The 16934-nt window shown below is 40.8% G+C and overlaps 1 protein-coding gene across 1 annotated transcript in view; it reads right to left on the bottom strand.

Annotated features, from left to right (window-relative positions):
* LOC128739290 (homeobox protein cut) overlaps positions 1–16052 on the bottom strand; it is a 64367-nt gene extending 48315 nt beyond the window's left edge. Inside the window, exon 1 of the mRNA XM_053834769.1 lies at positions 15918–16052. Within this exon, the coding sequence (XP_053690744.1) occupies positions 15918–16052 (135 nt within the window). The remainder of the gene's footprint in view (positions 1–15917) is intronic.
* Between the last annotated feature and the right edge of the window lie 882 nt (positions 16053–16934).

Below are 16934 nucleotides of genomic sequence, written 5' to 3'. Positions count from 1 at the left end.
GAAGAAAAACAATAAAACAGAAAATACGGAATATAAAAAAGAGAAACGAGAGAAAAAGAAGCAAAATGGAAGGAAAGTGAGAGCAAAAATAAAAAAAAACGCTACAGACAAGGAAAAAAGACATAAAAAAGTGGAAAAATGAGACTGGAAAAGAGAAAAAAGGAACTAAGAGGTAAAATGAGTGAGAGAATAAGACGAAATAGAAAAAAACTGGTAAAAATAAAAGAAAAAGAGAAGTACGTGACAGAATGCGAGGAAAAACAAAGCATAAAAAGAGATAAAAAATGTGGAAAACGAGAAAACCGGTGAGAAAAAAAGGGAACACGTCGCTTAAAACGAGCGAACTGGATGGAAAAAGATGAACAACAGTTGATAAAAAAATTGAGAGTAAAAAAAAACAATAAAGAAATCGGGATTAGAAAACAGGAAAAACGAAACAGAAAAGAGATAAAACATGTGATAAGACGAAATTAAATTAAACCGAAAGGAAAATGAAAAGGGAAAAAGGAAAGAAAATACGTGACAGAATGTGAGGAAAAAGGGAACATAAGATGGAGAAAAACAGACAAGAAGACAAGAGGAAAAACGAGGCAAAAGTGAGAACACTGGACAGAAAAAGATGACCAAAATGAGCGAAATGAAGAATAATGAGTATAAAGAGGAAAAAATCATGAAAAAACGTGAAAGAAAATGAGGATGAACTGGCTAGAACATACGGGAGCAAGACTAGAACATACGAAAGCAAGAAAAAGACAAAAGGGATAAATAGAAAAGAAAAACAGAACGTGAAAGTAGAGAAGCACAAGCACCATACAATAAGAGAAAGAACGGAACAGACGAAAACGAAAAATGAAACAGAAATCGTGTTGAAAAAAGTTGAAACGGGACAGAAAATGACAAAACACGCCTGGTCTTGGTCTGAAAAAGACGAAAAAATATGAAAAACGGAGTCGATGAAATTATGAGCGCAGGAAAAGGGCGAAAAACAGGACAGGAAAAGAAGAGAAAAGCATGAACTAACAAGGAAACAGCAGATAGAAAGAAGGAGAAACGAGACAGAAAAATAGAAAAACAATAGAAACCAAACGAGGAAAGTAGACTAGCGAAAAGAGAGAAAGAAGAAAACCGAAACAGAAACGAGTAAAAAGCAATTAAACGGAATATAAAGGGAGAAAGATGGGACAAAAAATGTAAAAATGGGACAGAAAAAAAGAAAAGAAAAACACAAAAAACGGACTAAAGAACAACGAAAAATGGAAGATAGAAAAGAGAAACCGGAGAGGAACTGGAAAAAGGGACTTGAAACAAAATACACTCAAGTCGCTTTTTACGCGAAGGATACGTCCCGCGTAAAAAAACCGCGTAAATTCCGAAATTCGCGTAAAAAAAACCGCGAAAATTCCGAAATTCGCATTAAAAAATCGCGTAAATTCCGAAATTCGCGTAAAAAAAACATGTAAATTCCGAAATTCACATTTAAAAAAACCGTGTAAATTCCAAAAATCGCGTAAATTCGGAAATTTGCATTAAAAAAACCGCGTAAATTCCGAAAATCGCGTAAAAAAACGCGTAAATTCCGAAATTCGCGTAAAAAACCACGTAAATTCCGAAATTCGCGTAAAAAACCGGGTAAATTCCGAAATTCGCGTAAAAAAAACCGCGAAATTCCGAAATTCGCGTAAAAATAGTCGCATAAAAAACCTCGTAAAAAGCGACTTCAGTGTAAACATGAGAGAAAAGATGGAAAAACGGGGCACCATAAAGGGGAAAAACGGAACGGTTCGAAAAACGGAAAACGGGAAAGAAAATAATATAAGAATGAAAAATAGGATTTAAAAAAAGGACAAAATGGCAAAGAAAAAAGCAAAAGTAATGAAACGAGAAATACACGAGACAGAAAATAAGAAAAACGAGGAAAAGAGAAACACTGGATGGTAAAAATGGTAAAAATGGAACTGGAAAAGAGAAAAATCGGAACAGAAAAGCAGTAAACCATGTGAAAATATAAGACAAAATAGAAAAGCCCCGAAAAAAGAAACAACATAAAAAGAGAAAAACAAAGAAAACGAAGCAAACAGGAGAAAAAACGAGGAAAAATGAAAATAAATAAGGAGTAATAAAAAGATATGCAAGGCGGAAGAGAAAAGACAGCAAATGAGGGCAAAGAAGAACACACCATAAATAAAACGACAAAGAAAACAAAACGAGAAAATATAGATACGGAAGAATAGAAAATAAAAAAAAAGGAAAAATGGGACACTAAAAAAATTGAGAAAAAAGAAAGAAAACGGAAGACAACAGGAATAAAACAGAACATGACAGGAAGGAAGAAAATGAGAAAAAACAGGGCATAATAAGAGGAAGAGCAAACAGACAAAAATCGAAAAAAAAGAAAAAAATCGAAACGGTACAGAAAATGACAAAAAGACGCCGGACCTGGGCTTGCAAACGAGGAAAAAAAGACGAAAAATGGAATAGAGGAAACGGAAAATGTGGACTCTGGAAAAGAGAGAAAGACGGGACAAGGACAGGAAAAGAAGACGAAAAGAATAAAGAAAAAGGTAACAGCGAGTCAGAAAGAAGCAATAACGAGAGAAAAGAAGATAGGAACAACAGAAAATTAAAAGAAAAAGCAGAATAGCAAGCGAGAGAAGAGAAAACCTATAGAGGAAACGACGAAAATGGGAAAAAGAAATGAAATAAAATATAAAGAGAGAAATATGACATAAATAACGGAAAACTAACACTGAAAAAGACGAAAAGAAAAACAGGAAAAGCGGACTAATGGACTAGCAAAACGTAAGGCGGACGATAAAAAACGAAAACCTGGAGATAAACAAGGAAACCCGAAAAATTAAGAGAAAAAATGGGGCCAGAAATAAAATAAACTTTACCGGAAAGAAGGAAAAACGGTGCACCTTAAAGAGGAAAAGCGGAACAGACGAAGATGAAAAACGACATCAAATGGAGATAAAATAAGTTAGAAAAAGACAAAAGCTGGAAATGGAAACAGGGAAAACAAGAGAAAAGACAGAACATGGGAAAGAAATTTACAAAAATCGTGTGAAAAACATGAAGAAAAACAGGACTGAAAATAGGGGGAATGGGACAGAAAACAACGAATGAACAGTAAAATAGGAAACATGGGACCGCAAAAAGGAAACCGATGCAAAAAGAAATAAAGGAAAGGAAAGTGAGAGCAAAACCATACAATTTGAAGTAAAACTTCATGTCTAATTTCTTTTCCATGTCCGATTTGAAGTAGAATTTCAAGTTCCAATTAGACCAAATTCAAGTCTAATTCAATGTCCTATGAGTCAAGTCTACTTTTCAAGTCCAATATCAATTTTTCATTCAATTGCACCTGAAAGTCCGAAGTTTTGAACCTAACCGGCCGATATTTCTGAGATAAGTGATAAGAGATCGCCATCCTATTCTTTTGAAAGGTTGGGTGCCCCACCTTTCATTTAATTTTGGAGACGCTAGTGTCGTTCAGTGCCTACTATGTAGTTTCCATCCCAACCCTGTCTTACTCTCTAACAGCACTTACAATTACGGGAGCCGTCAGAATGTGTGCTAGACTTTGCACCACCACCCCGAGCTCTACCGACAGCCGACAGCCGACAGTCGACAGTCAGCGCCAGGAAGCCAGTTTGGCATCAGTAACAAATTCACCTCCGATTCGATTCTGATCTGTTTCATTAATTTTCCCAAGCAGCAGCAGCAGCAGCACCACCATCACCGCCCGCCCGGCGAGAGAAAGCACACGGCGGGATTGATGGCAGAGGGTGGTGATAAATCAAAATTCTAAATACGATACCGCAAATCCTTTCGCTTGAGTTCCGCTGGCAGTTTCGCTCGACAGGCTGCTGCTACTGGTTTGATGCTGTCAGCCAATTTGAAAGGAGCAGCAGTAGCAGCAGCAGCAAAACGTTACCGGGGAAAGGGAGCGTAAATTTCGTTTAAATCTTTGCTCATTTTCAGACAAGAATTTTCAACTATCGCTTGTCTGGAAGGTTGCTGGCTCCTCCCGCCCCCTCCAGTACCTAAGATATATGATGAGAAATTAATATCCCCAATTCTGGTTCCGTTCCGTTCCGTCAGAAGGAGTAAGTTCCGGTGTACATACACAGAAACAGCTCTCTTTTCAGTTGAATTCCTTCGAATTGGAGAAAACAAAGCGTCTTCGATTTCGACTATCAACAATAGGGACTGGGTTTTTGGTGTGGCTTGCCTTGGCTCGGGCCGGGCTGGGAAGGGGCGCAGGAAGAATTTCACCACAGTAAGAAGCTCAATCAAACTGCTGGCTGTTTCTGTTCGGTTCCCGGAGCTGCCGGTTTGCTCAATCAAAAGAAAGTTCTTGTAAAGTATTTCATTCTCGCAGCTCCCCTGCGCCGTGCGTCGTCCTGACAATTCACCATCAACAATTGATCGCACCGGCACCGCCGGTGCGAGTAAAGAGCGTCGACTTCGTCGACGTCGTCGTCAGAGGTACCACCCCGAAGGGGTGGAACGGGAAGGAAACTAATTTCGACAATTTTAAGCCCGAAATCAGACGAAACATAGAAAACTCATCAAATTTATTAATAACTGTCTTGCTGCCTGCCTGCGTACTGCGTACGCTGCCACCGTACCGTACCTAGCCTACCCCGGAGACACTAACGCACGCAATCAGAATCGCTGCGTACTGTTTGGTATTTGGATTTTTCTCCTCTCACTCACAGCGTCACATCACAGCAGGCGGTTCCAACAACCTTAACTTAAAAAGGTAGTAGGAAAATCGATCCGAAAAAAACCCACCGAATTTTTTGTTTTTGACAAATGACAATAATGCTAAAAGCGTGGAATTGTTCCTTTCGCCGGCCGTTTCGGTACTCGGTGTATCCGCCGGGGTGAAGGTGACGGTGGGGACCAAACCGACAAGCAAAATAATAGTAATCATGCGAAAGGCTCTGCCTGCGTTGAATTGTTTGAGTGTGTGTGAGTGTGGGTTGACCGCGCGCCGCGCGGTGTGGGCAGCTAATGACGACCGCAATAATGGCCCCTGCTGCTGCTGCTGCTGCTCATCGTGCCGGGCGATTCGCGTGTGAAGGCATAAAGAAAAGGACATAATTTTTCAATTTCGGCGATCGTTTTGATCCCCTCGCCAATCCTTTTCGCCGGCGCCGTGTGTGTGTTTGCATTTGTGTTTGAAATTTTTGCAAAACAGTTGAATGATAAAAGGCACACAGCACACAGACACACAAGTGGGAGGAGGGGTAAGGATACTTACAATAATGACCGGAACGGGAGCAGGGAAAAATTCTACATATTCATAAATAGGGTATAGATTATATTGTCGGTCTGTCGGTTTCGTTTCATATTTTTCGGTTGGTCGTTCCTCGGACTATCGTTAGAATATTTGCGTCAATGATTCGGTGGCCAGAAGCCAGAAGGAGAGGGTCTAAGCCGCAAAAGTACTCCGGCGCACTTCGGAATGGGCAGACAACAGTGCCGTCGTCATCGACGACTCCCGCTTTTATGTATTGTACAAAGCGTAAACGTGGCCAGCAGCAAAAAAAAATCCTCCAAAACAAGGGAATTTACAACGCGGCAAAAGGATTCGGGCTTTTGTTGCGGTTGTCTCCGACATTCGGCACTGGCGCCCAGTGCCCAGTGCCGCCAACCTTGGCATGTGGGAACGAATGTCATCGTAAAAGTCTTACATCGATAATGAAATCCGAGAATGATTTCCATATTGTCGCAGTAAAAACCGTCAGTCCTGTTGCGAAGTCTTGTTGCATTCAGGGATAATAAAAGCTGTTGTAACTGGATTATAAAGATGATCAATTATTCGAAAATTTAATTTTTTTTTTCTGAGTGACGAATCTGGTTTATAGCCAACTCAGTAGGACTTCATTTACAGAAACCAACCCTTTAAGAGAAACTATCAAAGATAGCAACCTCATTTCTTGAACTCCCCTCCGACAAACAAATTCCCGCAGGGGTTAAAGATCTCTCCCCTGCTTCGGGGGGGTTACGCAGCCCCCAGTCAATTCAAAAGCACATCGCACGGTTGTGCACCTGAATTAATCAGGGTAATGACTTCCACCAACCAACCAGCGAAGCTGTCATCGTCGTCGTCGTCCTCGCTCGCTGATGATGCCATACTGCCGTTAATGAGTGTATCAATTTCAATAGATTGATGGCTTGCACTGTCACAGGGAAAATTATGGAAAAACCGCGCGCCCACAGTCGGCAGTTCCTGCCTGCCGTGAATCCTCCCATCGCCATTCCCATTCCCATTCCGGCATCGGTTTTCGATTCAGTCAACCGACTACTCCGTACTCCCGTAAAGCCGCACTCGCTACACAGTCGATGGCAGCGATGAATAGAGAACAAATCGTTAAAATTCAAGTGGTGGCAAACTTTCAAGTGCTGTCTCCTGCTTTTAATTACGGCATCGCTCTTTTTTGCCGGTCCGGTTATCAAATCCCATCCCCCTCCAGCTCCGGCTCCGGCTCGGTCGGGAGAGATCAATACGCGCAGGGATCTCTTCCGGTTCCGTGGTTCGAACGGAGCGCAATTACATTACCGAGTTGTAAATGTACAAATAAATAATATTTTTCAATATTTTTTCCCCGTTGATGGTCGCGCTCGTTTGACGCTGCTGGCAGGTTCTGTTTCCGTGCCCGGCACTTGACAGCAAGGATGAGTGGATGTCGTTTGTGACTACCGTCGTCGTCGTCGTAGTCGTCGAGAATTCCTAGAAGATCCGGGAGAAAGCTAGCGGACTGGCGGGTAACCACGAATTCGAGAATAATGTGATAGATAATCTTGATGATGCTGGCTGACTGCTTTGGCTGGTTGGTTGGATGGTTGGCTGCCTGCCTGCCTGCCTGCCGGTAGACATCATCATTGTACAGCGAGACTGATATTTGCCCCGAAAAAGCAGCACATGAAACAGAAAAGTAACGGTCGAGTGATTTGAAATGGTAATACCAAGAGGTATATATCATTTTTTGGCTTCCCGCTTTTTTCCGGCCGGAGATATGAGAGATATTCTCACCAGCAGCATCTGCCCGAGAAAGACTCATCAAGTAATATCTGGAAGCCTCCTGCCAGCCGCTGGCTGGCTGGCTGGCTGACTGCTTCGAACGTGTGTATTTATAAAATTTATATCTATTTACATACATCTAGTCGCTGCCGGTCGTGTGTGGTCCTTTTTTCGTCGAGGACATGACACACCGGACGGAATCGGGACCGAAGCTTGAGCTACATTCGACACACAAACTCCGGCAGGTTCGGGTTTGTTTCAGAAGTGTGGAGGAAAAAAAATATTGCAAAAGGCAGAAATCCCTCCTGCAAAAGGATTATTTTTTCGACTGATACCAAACAACTAGACGACTCGCAACACATGGCCCCTGGTCGTTTGGCCGCTCGCTAAGGCTGGCTTCCGTATGAATTATGGCGGCAGCTGCCAGTGCAGCAGTGGGCTCCTCTACTTGGACTCGAAGACTGTTTCCTATATCTCACCACAGCGAACAGACAGTTGATCTGGATTAGAAACCTCAGCTTACGTAATGTCAAAGTCGAACTAAAAGGAATCCTGTGTCCAGCTTGGACTGTCGGAACACACAGAGACCAGCAGCAATAGTAATGAAAATAAATCGACACCGCAGAGCATCAGTCGTCGGGACAGCAAAGCAGCAGTGTGTGGATTCCTATTTACATTTGGCCCGGATCATAAATTAGTCAATATTTGGTACACTGTTGGGTTCGCAATCCAGCGCTCGGGAAAGAAAGCCGTAGTCCACCACAACCTCATCGTCACTGTCGTCGTCGTCGACGACATCGTCGACGTCCACTCAATGATTAATCAAAAATTACACCATCATCCTAGCAGGCTACGGGAGCGAAAAAAAGCGAACCGGGACGAATAGCGCCCCAAAGAGAAAGCACTCATTTGACAAATAATGAAAAATTGACATTTCGCATGGTTCCCCCCGCTCGTTCCTCCCGTGATGGTGGCGTTCCGATTGGACCCCGCCCCACCTCCCCCTTCGCACCACACCACGCGTCCCCGTAATCATCATAATCGTAATAAATGGCATAAGAATTAGGTGTGCCAACCCCCGACCCCGAGCGGGCGCTGCTGGGCTCGCTGTTCTCCATTATTTGTCATCATTAGTCAACGCGGACGGAACGTCAAATGTAAATCCTCCCGGTCCAGTCCCGGTCCAGTCGGCAGGGTCCGGCCAAATCTGTAATTAATATCGATTTTTATTCGCCAGCACGCCTCTGCCTCGCATTGTTTGCCCTTCGTGTTAGCCGACGACAACGAGGTTCGATCTTTTAACGCGCCACTTTTAACCTAATAATCTTCAAATATTATTTCAAAACATACCACCCACCCACCCACCCCCCACCACTCGTCACTCGGCGGACGCGGAAAAGGGCGGAACCAGGAAAAATCGAACGACCGGCAATAACAATCACAGCATGCTGTGAAGGACCGACCAGCAGCGCAGCAGCGCCGCGATTCGAAAAACATCAAATTTTATGCTACAATTTCATATCTTTCACCCCGTCGTCGTCGTCGTCGTCGTCGTCGACGTTGTTGATGTCTGGCCTGTAAAGACAAGATTATCGGGGTAGTGGGAGGCCATAATCCAAACAGTAGTGACTGGAAGTGAGTGCCAGTGGTGCAAGATCTGCGGATTTAACCGTAGTTCCACGGATTTAGTATCTGCGGATTTTTAAAAACTTTGCGAAAAAGTCAAACTGAAATTTCTACCTGCTCCCTTTGCCATAATGCCGTAAAGCATAACTTTATTGTTTAAGAACCGATATGAAAATTTTCCAATAGAGTTCTTCTAGGAGAAAAAACGAACACAATTGTAAAGAGGGTTTACTCTAACAAAAAATGAATTAAAAAGGGAAGATTCAGATTAATGACTCCATGTTGTCAAAAAGACAGTACAAGGACAACATTTTTGCTGTATTGGAAACAAGTAAAACAATGAAAAAATGTCAAAAAAAGAGACGAAAGGGCAAAAACCGTAGAAACAGCAGCAAAAAGCCGACGAAAACGGCAGAAAAGCGACACAAAATACCCGAAGTAGGCATTATAAATGTAGACGAAAGGACGCCAAAATAGCAACCAGAACAATAAAGAGCACTGTAAAGAATAACAAAAAGTCGTTTAAAAAGCACGAAAAAGATAAAAAGTATGTCGAATAAACGACAGAAAGAGGACAAAAGAACGACAGAAAGGCAGTAAAAAGTCAACATTTTTGTTGTCTTGACAACAAACAGGACTACAAAAAAATGGCAAAAAAGTGATGAAAGGGCAACAACAAAAAATGGCGAATAGAACTATAGAAAGATGACAAAAGACGGCAAAATGAGGACGAAAAGACGTCACAACGACAACAACAACAGACAAAAATGGCAAAAGCTGTCAACGAAAGCAACACAAACAGACGATGAAACTACACAGGCGTCGAAAAGACAAAAATAGGATGGCGAAAAGATGACGAAAGCACGGCAAAAAGACAGCAAATAGACCACGAAAATACGATGAAGCTGTAGTAAAAAGACGATGGAATGGTGGCGAAAAAAGGTAATAAATCCATTGCAAAAAGCCAGAAAACGACAAAAATGAGATGAAAGGCAAGCAAACAAAAAGCCATCAAAGATGATATAAAAAGACCACAAATTGCAAAAAAGTACAAAAGAACATGTAAAGATGGCCAAAACATGATGAAAGAACGCCAAAAAAGGGACAAAAATACGAGGAAGAAGTGGTGAAAAGACAACAATGGAAACATGACGAAAAAGTGTTGAAACGATAGTGAGAATACGATGAAAAGCTGACGATAATATAGCGAAAGGAATATGACGGAAAAAACACAAGATTACGATGACAAAAATGACGAACAGATGCTAAAACCACAACTAAAAAGACGAAAAAACAACAAAAAGATATTTAAAAAGCTTCAAAAAGCTTCAAACATGCAACGACGAACAAACGAATGACAACGAATAGATGACGAATACAACACGATAGTGATAGTGATAGATGACGAAAAGACGGTAAAAACGGTATTCAGAACAAATAAAACGGCGGAAAAATGTCGAAAAAGCGACGAAAGGACAAAAAAACAACAATGGAATGACGACAGAAATACGCCAAAACAGCAGCAAAAAGGACATTAAAAAGAGCAAAAACTTCCGGAAGAGCGACAAAAAATGCCAAAAGCAGGCTTCCAACAAGTTGACGAAATACGATTAAAACAGCGACAAAAACATGACACAGAATGACAAAAAGTCGTTTAAAAAGCTTCAAAAGGGCGAAAAAGACACCGGAAGAACTCACAAAGACTGTAAAAAGACAACATTTTCGCTGTATTGAGAACAAACAGAACGGCGAAAAAATGGCAAAAAGTTGACGAAACGAATAAAAAAACGGCGAAACGGTGACAACAGACGATGCAATTTTTTGTCTGGCACCGAAAAAAGAACCAAAAGATAACGCAGATGCGGTAAAAAGGCAACAAAAAGATGACAAAAAGGTGATGACGAATTGAAGCCCATTGGTAAAAAGGGAACACGACGAAAATAGGATGAAAAGCTAGCAAACAAAAAAGTCACAAAATACGATATAAAATTGCTGAAAAGCGACAAAAAAAAAACATGTAAAGATGGCAAAAATACGTCGAAAAAAAGAAAGACAAATGGCAAAGAACAACAAAACGTCCAAACAACACGAAAGTGCTAAAAAGGCGACAAAACATGCTCAAAAAACGATGAAGAGATATCGAATATACAACAGAAAGACGGCGGAAGAATGACACAAAGGCAAAACAACAACAAGACGAACAAGACGACGAAAAATGCCAAAGGTGACGAAAGGGTAACAAAAAAAAAATGGCAAAACAACGCCAAAAGATGATGAAAAGATGACAAAAAACAAAGATTTTGGAGATAGCAACAAAAAAGACAACAAAAAGGGCAAAAACCGCCGAAGAAAGTGGTTAAAACACAAAAATAGACGTAAAAACTACGAACAGACGACGAAGGATAGGATAGAAAGGACAAAAAGACGACGAATACGAAGAAAAGACAACAAAGAGATGACAAAAAGACAACAATAAAATGACGACAAGACGAGGAAAAAACGTATAAATAGCAAATAGACGATAAAAAGACGACGCAGAAATGGCTAAAAGGTAACAACAAGTCGACATAATCAAAAGGTGATGACCAATAGGTGAAAAGCCCGTTAAAAAAAAGACGAAACACGACAAAATCACGACGAAAAACCGCTGAAAAAGGAGTAAACTCCAGTCGCTTTTTTTACGAATGATTCGTTCCGCGTAAAACAAAATCGCGTAAATTCCGAAATTTTCGTCATAACAGTCGCGTAAAAAGCAGTGTAAATAAAAACGCCACAAAAAATATTGCAAAGAAATGAACATAAGATACAAAGACCAAAGCAGCAACAAAAAGAGCCAAATATTCAACAAAAAATGATAACAAGTCGTTTGAAAAGCGCTAAAAATGCCACAAAACATCCTAGAAACCGACGAAAATATGTCGAATATACGACAGAAAGACGACGGAAGAGTGACACAAAGGTAAAACAACAACAAGATGACCACAAACTAGCAAAAGGTGATGAATAAGCAATAAAAATGGCGAAACGACAACGAAAGCCTATGAGAAGACGACAAACAACGAAGAAGACTGAAAGACGAAGAAAAACTGATGACGAAAAGACGCCAAAAACAGCAATAAAAAAACAACAAAAACGGTACAAGCCGTCGAATAAAACGACAAAAAAAAATAAAAATAGACGCAAAAAACGACGTCAATACGATAAAAAGAAAACAAAAATACGACAGAATACAATACAAATACAAAAAAAGAGACAAAACCCGGCAAAAAAGGCGTCGAAAAGACAACAGTAAAACGACGAACAGGCGACAAAAAGGCAGCAAAAAGACGACGAACAGGTAATATACAAATAGGCAAAAAGTCCATTGAATAAAGAAGACGACAAAAACACGATAAAATCCACCGAAAAAGCGTGTAAACAAAATGTAGCGTTTTTGTTACGATATGAAATAACAACAAATCGCTGAAAAGGAACAAAGAAACGATGTAAAGATGCCAAAACAGCAACAAAAAAAAAAGAAAAACAAAGAACTCGACGAAGTATGTCAAAAAATCGTTTAAAAAGGGCCAGAAAGCCGATAAAACATGCTGACAAAAACGATGAAAAGGTGTCGAATATACGACAGAAAGACAACGAACGAACGACACGAAGGCAAAACAACAAGACGATGCGAAAATGGCAAAAGGTGTCGAAAGAGCAATAAGAATGACGATAAAAGACTGAAAAGATACAAATAGATGTTGAAAATACGAAGAAAAGACAACAAAGAGATGACAAAAAGACGTCGAAAAGGCATCGAAAAAACAACAGTAAGATGATGAAAAGGGCAGCAAACAGATGACAAAAAGGAAAGTTGACGAAAAGCTGATGACAAATAGGCGAAAACCCATAGAAAAAAGACGGTAAACGACAAGAACTCAGTACGTTTAAAAACGCTGAAAAACGAACAAACAAAAATGCCACAAAAGACGATATAAAATAACAGATCACTGACAAGAAACAAAGAAAGCATGTAAAAATGACAAAAAGTTGACAAAATATGCTTAAAAAGTTTTCGTTGTTTTTAGACAACTACCCGACAGAAAGATGACGAAAGAACAGCGAAAAGACGTTGTTTCGACAACAAGCAAGATGACGAAAAAAATAACAAAAGATAACGAAAGGACAACAAAACACGATGAAAAGATAACAAAAAAACCCAAAAAGACAACTTAAAGACGCCAAAACTACAACCAGAAAGACTACAAAACGGCAAAAAGTCATTTAAAAAAAAATTTAAAACATTTAAAACGATGAACAGAAGATGAGAATATAATAAAGAAATGGCAAAAATATCATGAAAAGACAGCAACAATACGACAAAGAGATGACAGAAACATAACAAAAAGACAATGATAGAAGGGCGAAAAGGCAGTTATGAGGAAATGGAAAGGTGAAAGATGATGACAAGTAGGTGAAAAGCTTATCAAACAGCAACGGAAGACGACAAATATACGATGAAAGCTCGCCGAAAGCCGAAGAAGCGACCGAAAAAACAAAAACGCCGCCAAAGACGATATAAACGACTAGAAATCACTGAAAAGTAGAAAAAAAACTAAGTAAAGATGGCGACCTTGAAAAGACGCTAAAACACCAATAAAAAGAACGAAAAACACAACAAAGAACAACAAAATTCTACAAAACGATGTGGAATATATGACAGAAAGACGATGAAAGTATAACGATAAGGTAGAAAAAAGACATTTATGTTGCTTTGATAAAAATAATGAATGATGAAAAATGGCAAAAAATTGTCGGAAGGACAACAACAAAAGTATCGCAAAAAGACGACAAAAAACGAAAAAAAACCCGAACAGCAACAAAAAACGCGACATAAATTGCAAAAAGTCGTTGAAATTATCGCTTTTTCAGATTTTGATTTTGATTTCAGAACAGATTTTGAGAAACGACGACAGATGACGTAAATACCATGAAGAGAAGGCACAAATATCATGAAAAGACAACAAAAATACAACGAAGTGATGACAGAAGGACCACGAATATGAAGAAAACACAATACCATGACGGAAAGATGCTGAAAGAACAGCAAATAGAGAAGAAAAAGACAGCGAAGAGAGGGCAAAACAGATAATAAATAGACGACAGAAGGATGACGACAAAGCGACAACAAGTAGGCAAAAATACAATGGAAAAAGATAAAATACGACAAAAATACGATGAAAAGACGCCCAAGAAACGCCAACTTTGCAACAAAACAGACAATAAAACGACGAAAAGGCTATAAATAGATTCAGAAAGAGTGATGAAGAGATGACAAAATGACGGCAAAACAGCGAAAAGAATGCCAAAAAGACTACAAATGACGACAAAAAGATGTAAGACCATTAAGAGCAACCATAAACGCCATAAAAAGTAATAAAAACAAAAACAAAGCATCATGAACTGATTCGATTTCAAAAAGTATCAATTTCCTTCAAATACATTCGAAAACAATATCGATAAAATAAATACGATGAAGACCCACCAATTCAACAAGCATTATTAATGCAATGCAAATGCAAGCCACTAAGCATTTAAGTGACCTTAAATGCTACATAAGGACTATTTTGCCGAAATATGTGGCTGTAAACTGAGACCGATAGCGGAGCTTTTTTTCCGCGGCGAATACCATACTGGTTTTCGTGAAGGTCGCTCCACGACGGATCAGATATTTTCCCTGCGTCAGTTACTAGACAAGTTTCATCATCTGTTTGTAGACTTTAAGGCGGCGTACGATTCAGTCGAAACGAAATAAGTTGTGGCAAATAATGCTAAAACATGGTTTTCCGACGAAACTTGTTACGTTGATTCATGCGACGTTGGATGAGGCAAAATCAGGAGCCAGTATTGCGCGCCTTGAGGTGATGCACTCTCTAATTTGCTATTCAACAAAGCTTCCTTGAAGGAGCGGGAGTCATTCGGTTGAAAAGAAACTCTAGTATATTAGATAACAGTACGCATCAAAATTAATTAGCACAAACGCTTAAACTTTCAAGACATCTTGTTGTTGATAAAATTTGTCTTCTTTTTTAATTTTGAAACGAAATTATAACCCTTTCTCTTGTGATAGAAGGACTTAGACGGCAACACAACGGATTTTTCTTCAGTAAAGTCTGGCAACGGTGCTAGCAGTGATGAGTGCGCGTTTTAAATCCGGTCCACTCGGATTCGGATCCGAAACGGTTCGACATGATTTCAATGGGAGATAAAACAAGAAAAGTGTTCGTTTCGTTCAATGGCGACCGGCGGCCGGCCGCGGAGTTTCACACCGCTTTTTATGAGTGGGCGAGTGGACGCCGCCAACGTCCAAGGGCTGTTGGTAAAGGGTTGATTTTTCTTCCGGCTGAGACGGTCCGGACGGACCGATGAATCCGCGTAAGTAGTTTTATCAATTGTCTGACTGACTGACTGACTCACTGGATGATGGCTCGGTGCAGTTGAACAAGGACGCGTTGCACGCGTTGGTGTTTACTTTCTCTTTGTTCTAAGAGGATCGGCTAGTCTAGTTGTAATTGGAGGAACACAGCTGGATTGGTGGGGTGGGACTGGCCAAAACCATCGATGGAAAGGGTGAAATGCGATACGACAAAAATATATCATTTTTTTTCGGTTGTTGGCGGAAATAAAAAGCAACTTGCAAACACACAGGACCTTCGTTGAGAGCAGAATCCGTCGGTTCGACCGAAAATAAACCAACAAAAAGTGGAAAATATATAAGTAATAATCGTTAGAAAGGGAACCGAAGCCAATGACAGCCGAACGGGGACTCGACACGGGTTCCTTTTGTATGGCAGAAGCAGAAAAAAATGGCAGAGCAGAACTCTTTTCCCGTCGTTGTTTTCCGAGAGCCGAAAAAAATGAAGTACCTATATTCACGCGGTGGCGGATGGAATGTTTTTACATCACAAGAGGAGTGTAACATTAGAGGAGCATAAATTTATGCTCGTATGAACCATCAGCCGTGCGGTGCGTGGAACGGGGATCTATTTCCTTCAACGACGGCACCCGCAGGGCAGGCGACAACCCGCACTCAGTGCTCCGGTACTCCGGCATCCCGGGAGCCGAAACAAACGCCCTGCCTGGAGATAATATCTAAGATCCGTCATTGTGTCATATCAAGATCGGTGAAAAATGGCCTCCCCCTTCGCTTCCCGTACACAGACACACACACACAATGCGCTACTCCGATGAAACATAACAGCGAGAGCGACCGCACCGCACCGTTGTCGTGATGGGTTGTCTGATCCATTAGCGAAACTGCTGCTTTGTGGCTTTCTTTCTCCTGTGATGCTGCCAGACCGCGTCGAACACGAAGCAACAGAGCCAGAGCCAGAGCCAACCGAGGACTCATTATTGAAATGCATTTCCGTAATGGATTTATAGACATCGGTGAATGAAAATAGATAATAGCGATTTTTCTCCTGGACCCGTTGTCGTCGGGGTGAAGCGACGACGACGACGTCGTCGACGTCCACGACGATGGGATCCCGTTAAGTGATATGAAAATTATCCTTTCTCAGCTCAGCGAGATAAGGGTGATTAAGCTGCGGAGGTTACCTCGTTCCAACGTGCGTGCACTTGTCTATACCGGAGTGTCCTGCCCGACGGTGTACATACCTGGAATGGGGAAAAGAGAGAAAACATTTGTTAGGTTCGATGCTCGGTTTTAGGTTCCAAACTATAAATCATAATCAAATTAGACGCAATCCGGATTGGAGACCGAAAAATGTGGAACCCCTCAATTAGGACCGGAACCCGGTTGGTTTTTTGGCTATAATTCATTTAAAAGCTGAGCTAAAAATTTTAACCGATAATATATTCCCGCATGAAAAAGGGGATTAAGCCGGGAGGGGGAGCAGTTCGAATAGTGTACGTCAAACCCTCAAACCCTTGCCAGGAGTGTCCTTTTTCCGGAAGCCAACCGAAAACGAAACAAACCGTAATATTTGCTGCAGAATTTTCACTTTTGTTTCACTTTTTTGATTGAGAATTATGGTTTGAGGGTGCTCGTTCGCTACACACTACATGGGGGATTCAATTCTCGATGACTCCATGCTTATGTTAATGGCAATCAGTAAAAATTTCCCAGTGTAGTAATGAAAATGTGGAGATTTGGCAAACTAGCAAGTAAATAATATTTTCGACTTTACGAGTGCAATGAAGTTTGTTTGAGCGAAACTCTATTCAGTCGACTCGCCCAACCGAGAGTCGAAATTTACAGCATCCTTATGGC

Source organism: Sabethes cyaneus, chromosome 3, assembly GCF_943734655.1.
Source record: "Sabethes cyaneus chromosome 3, idSabCyanKW18_F2, whole genome shotgun sequence".
NCBI lineage: Eukaryota > Metazoa > Arthropoda > Insecta > Diptera > Culicidae > Sabethes > Sabethes cyaneus.
This window is presented reverse-complemented; position numbering and strand designations above follow the sequence as displayed.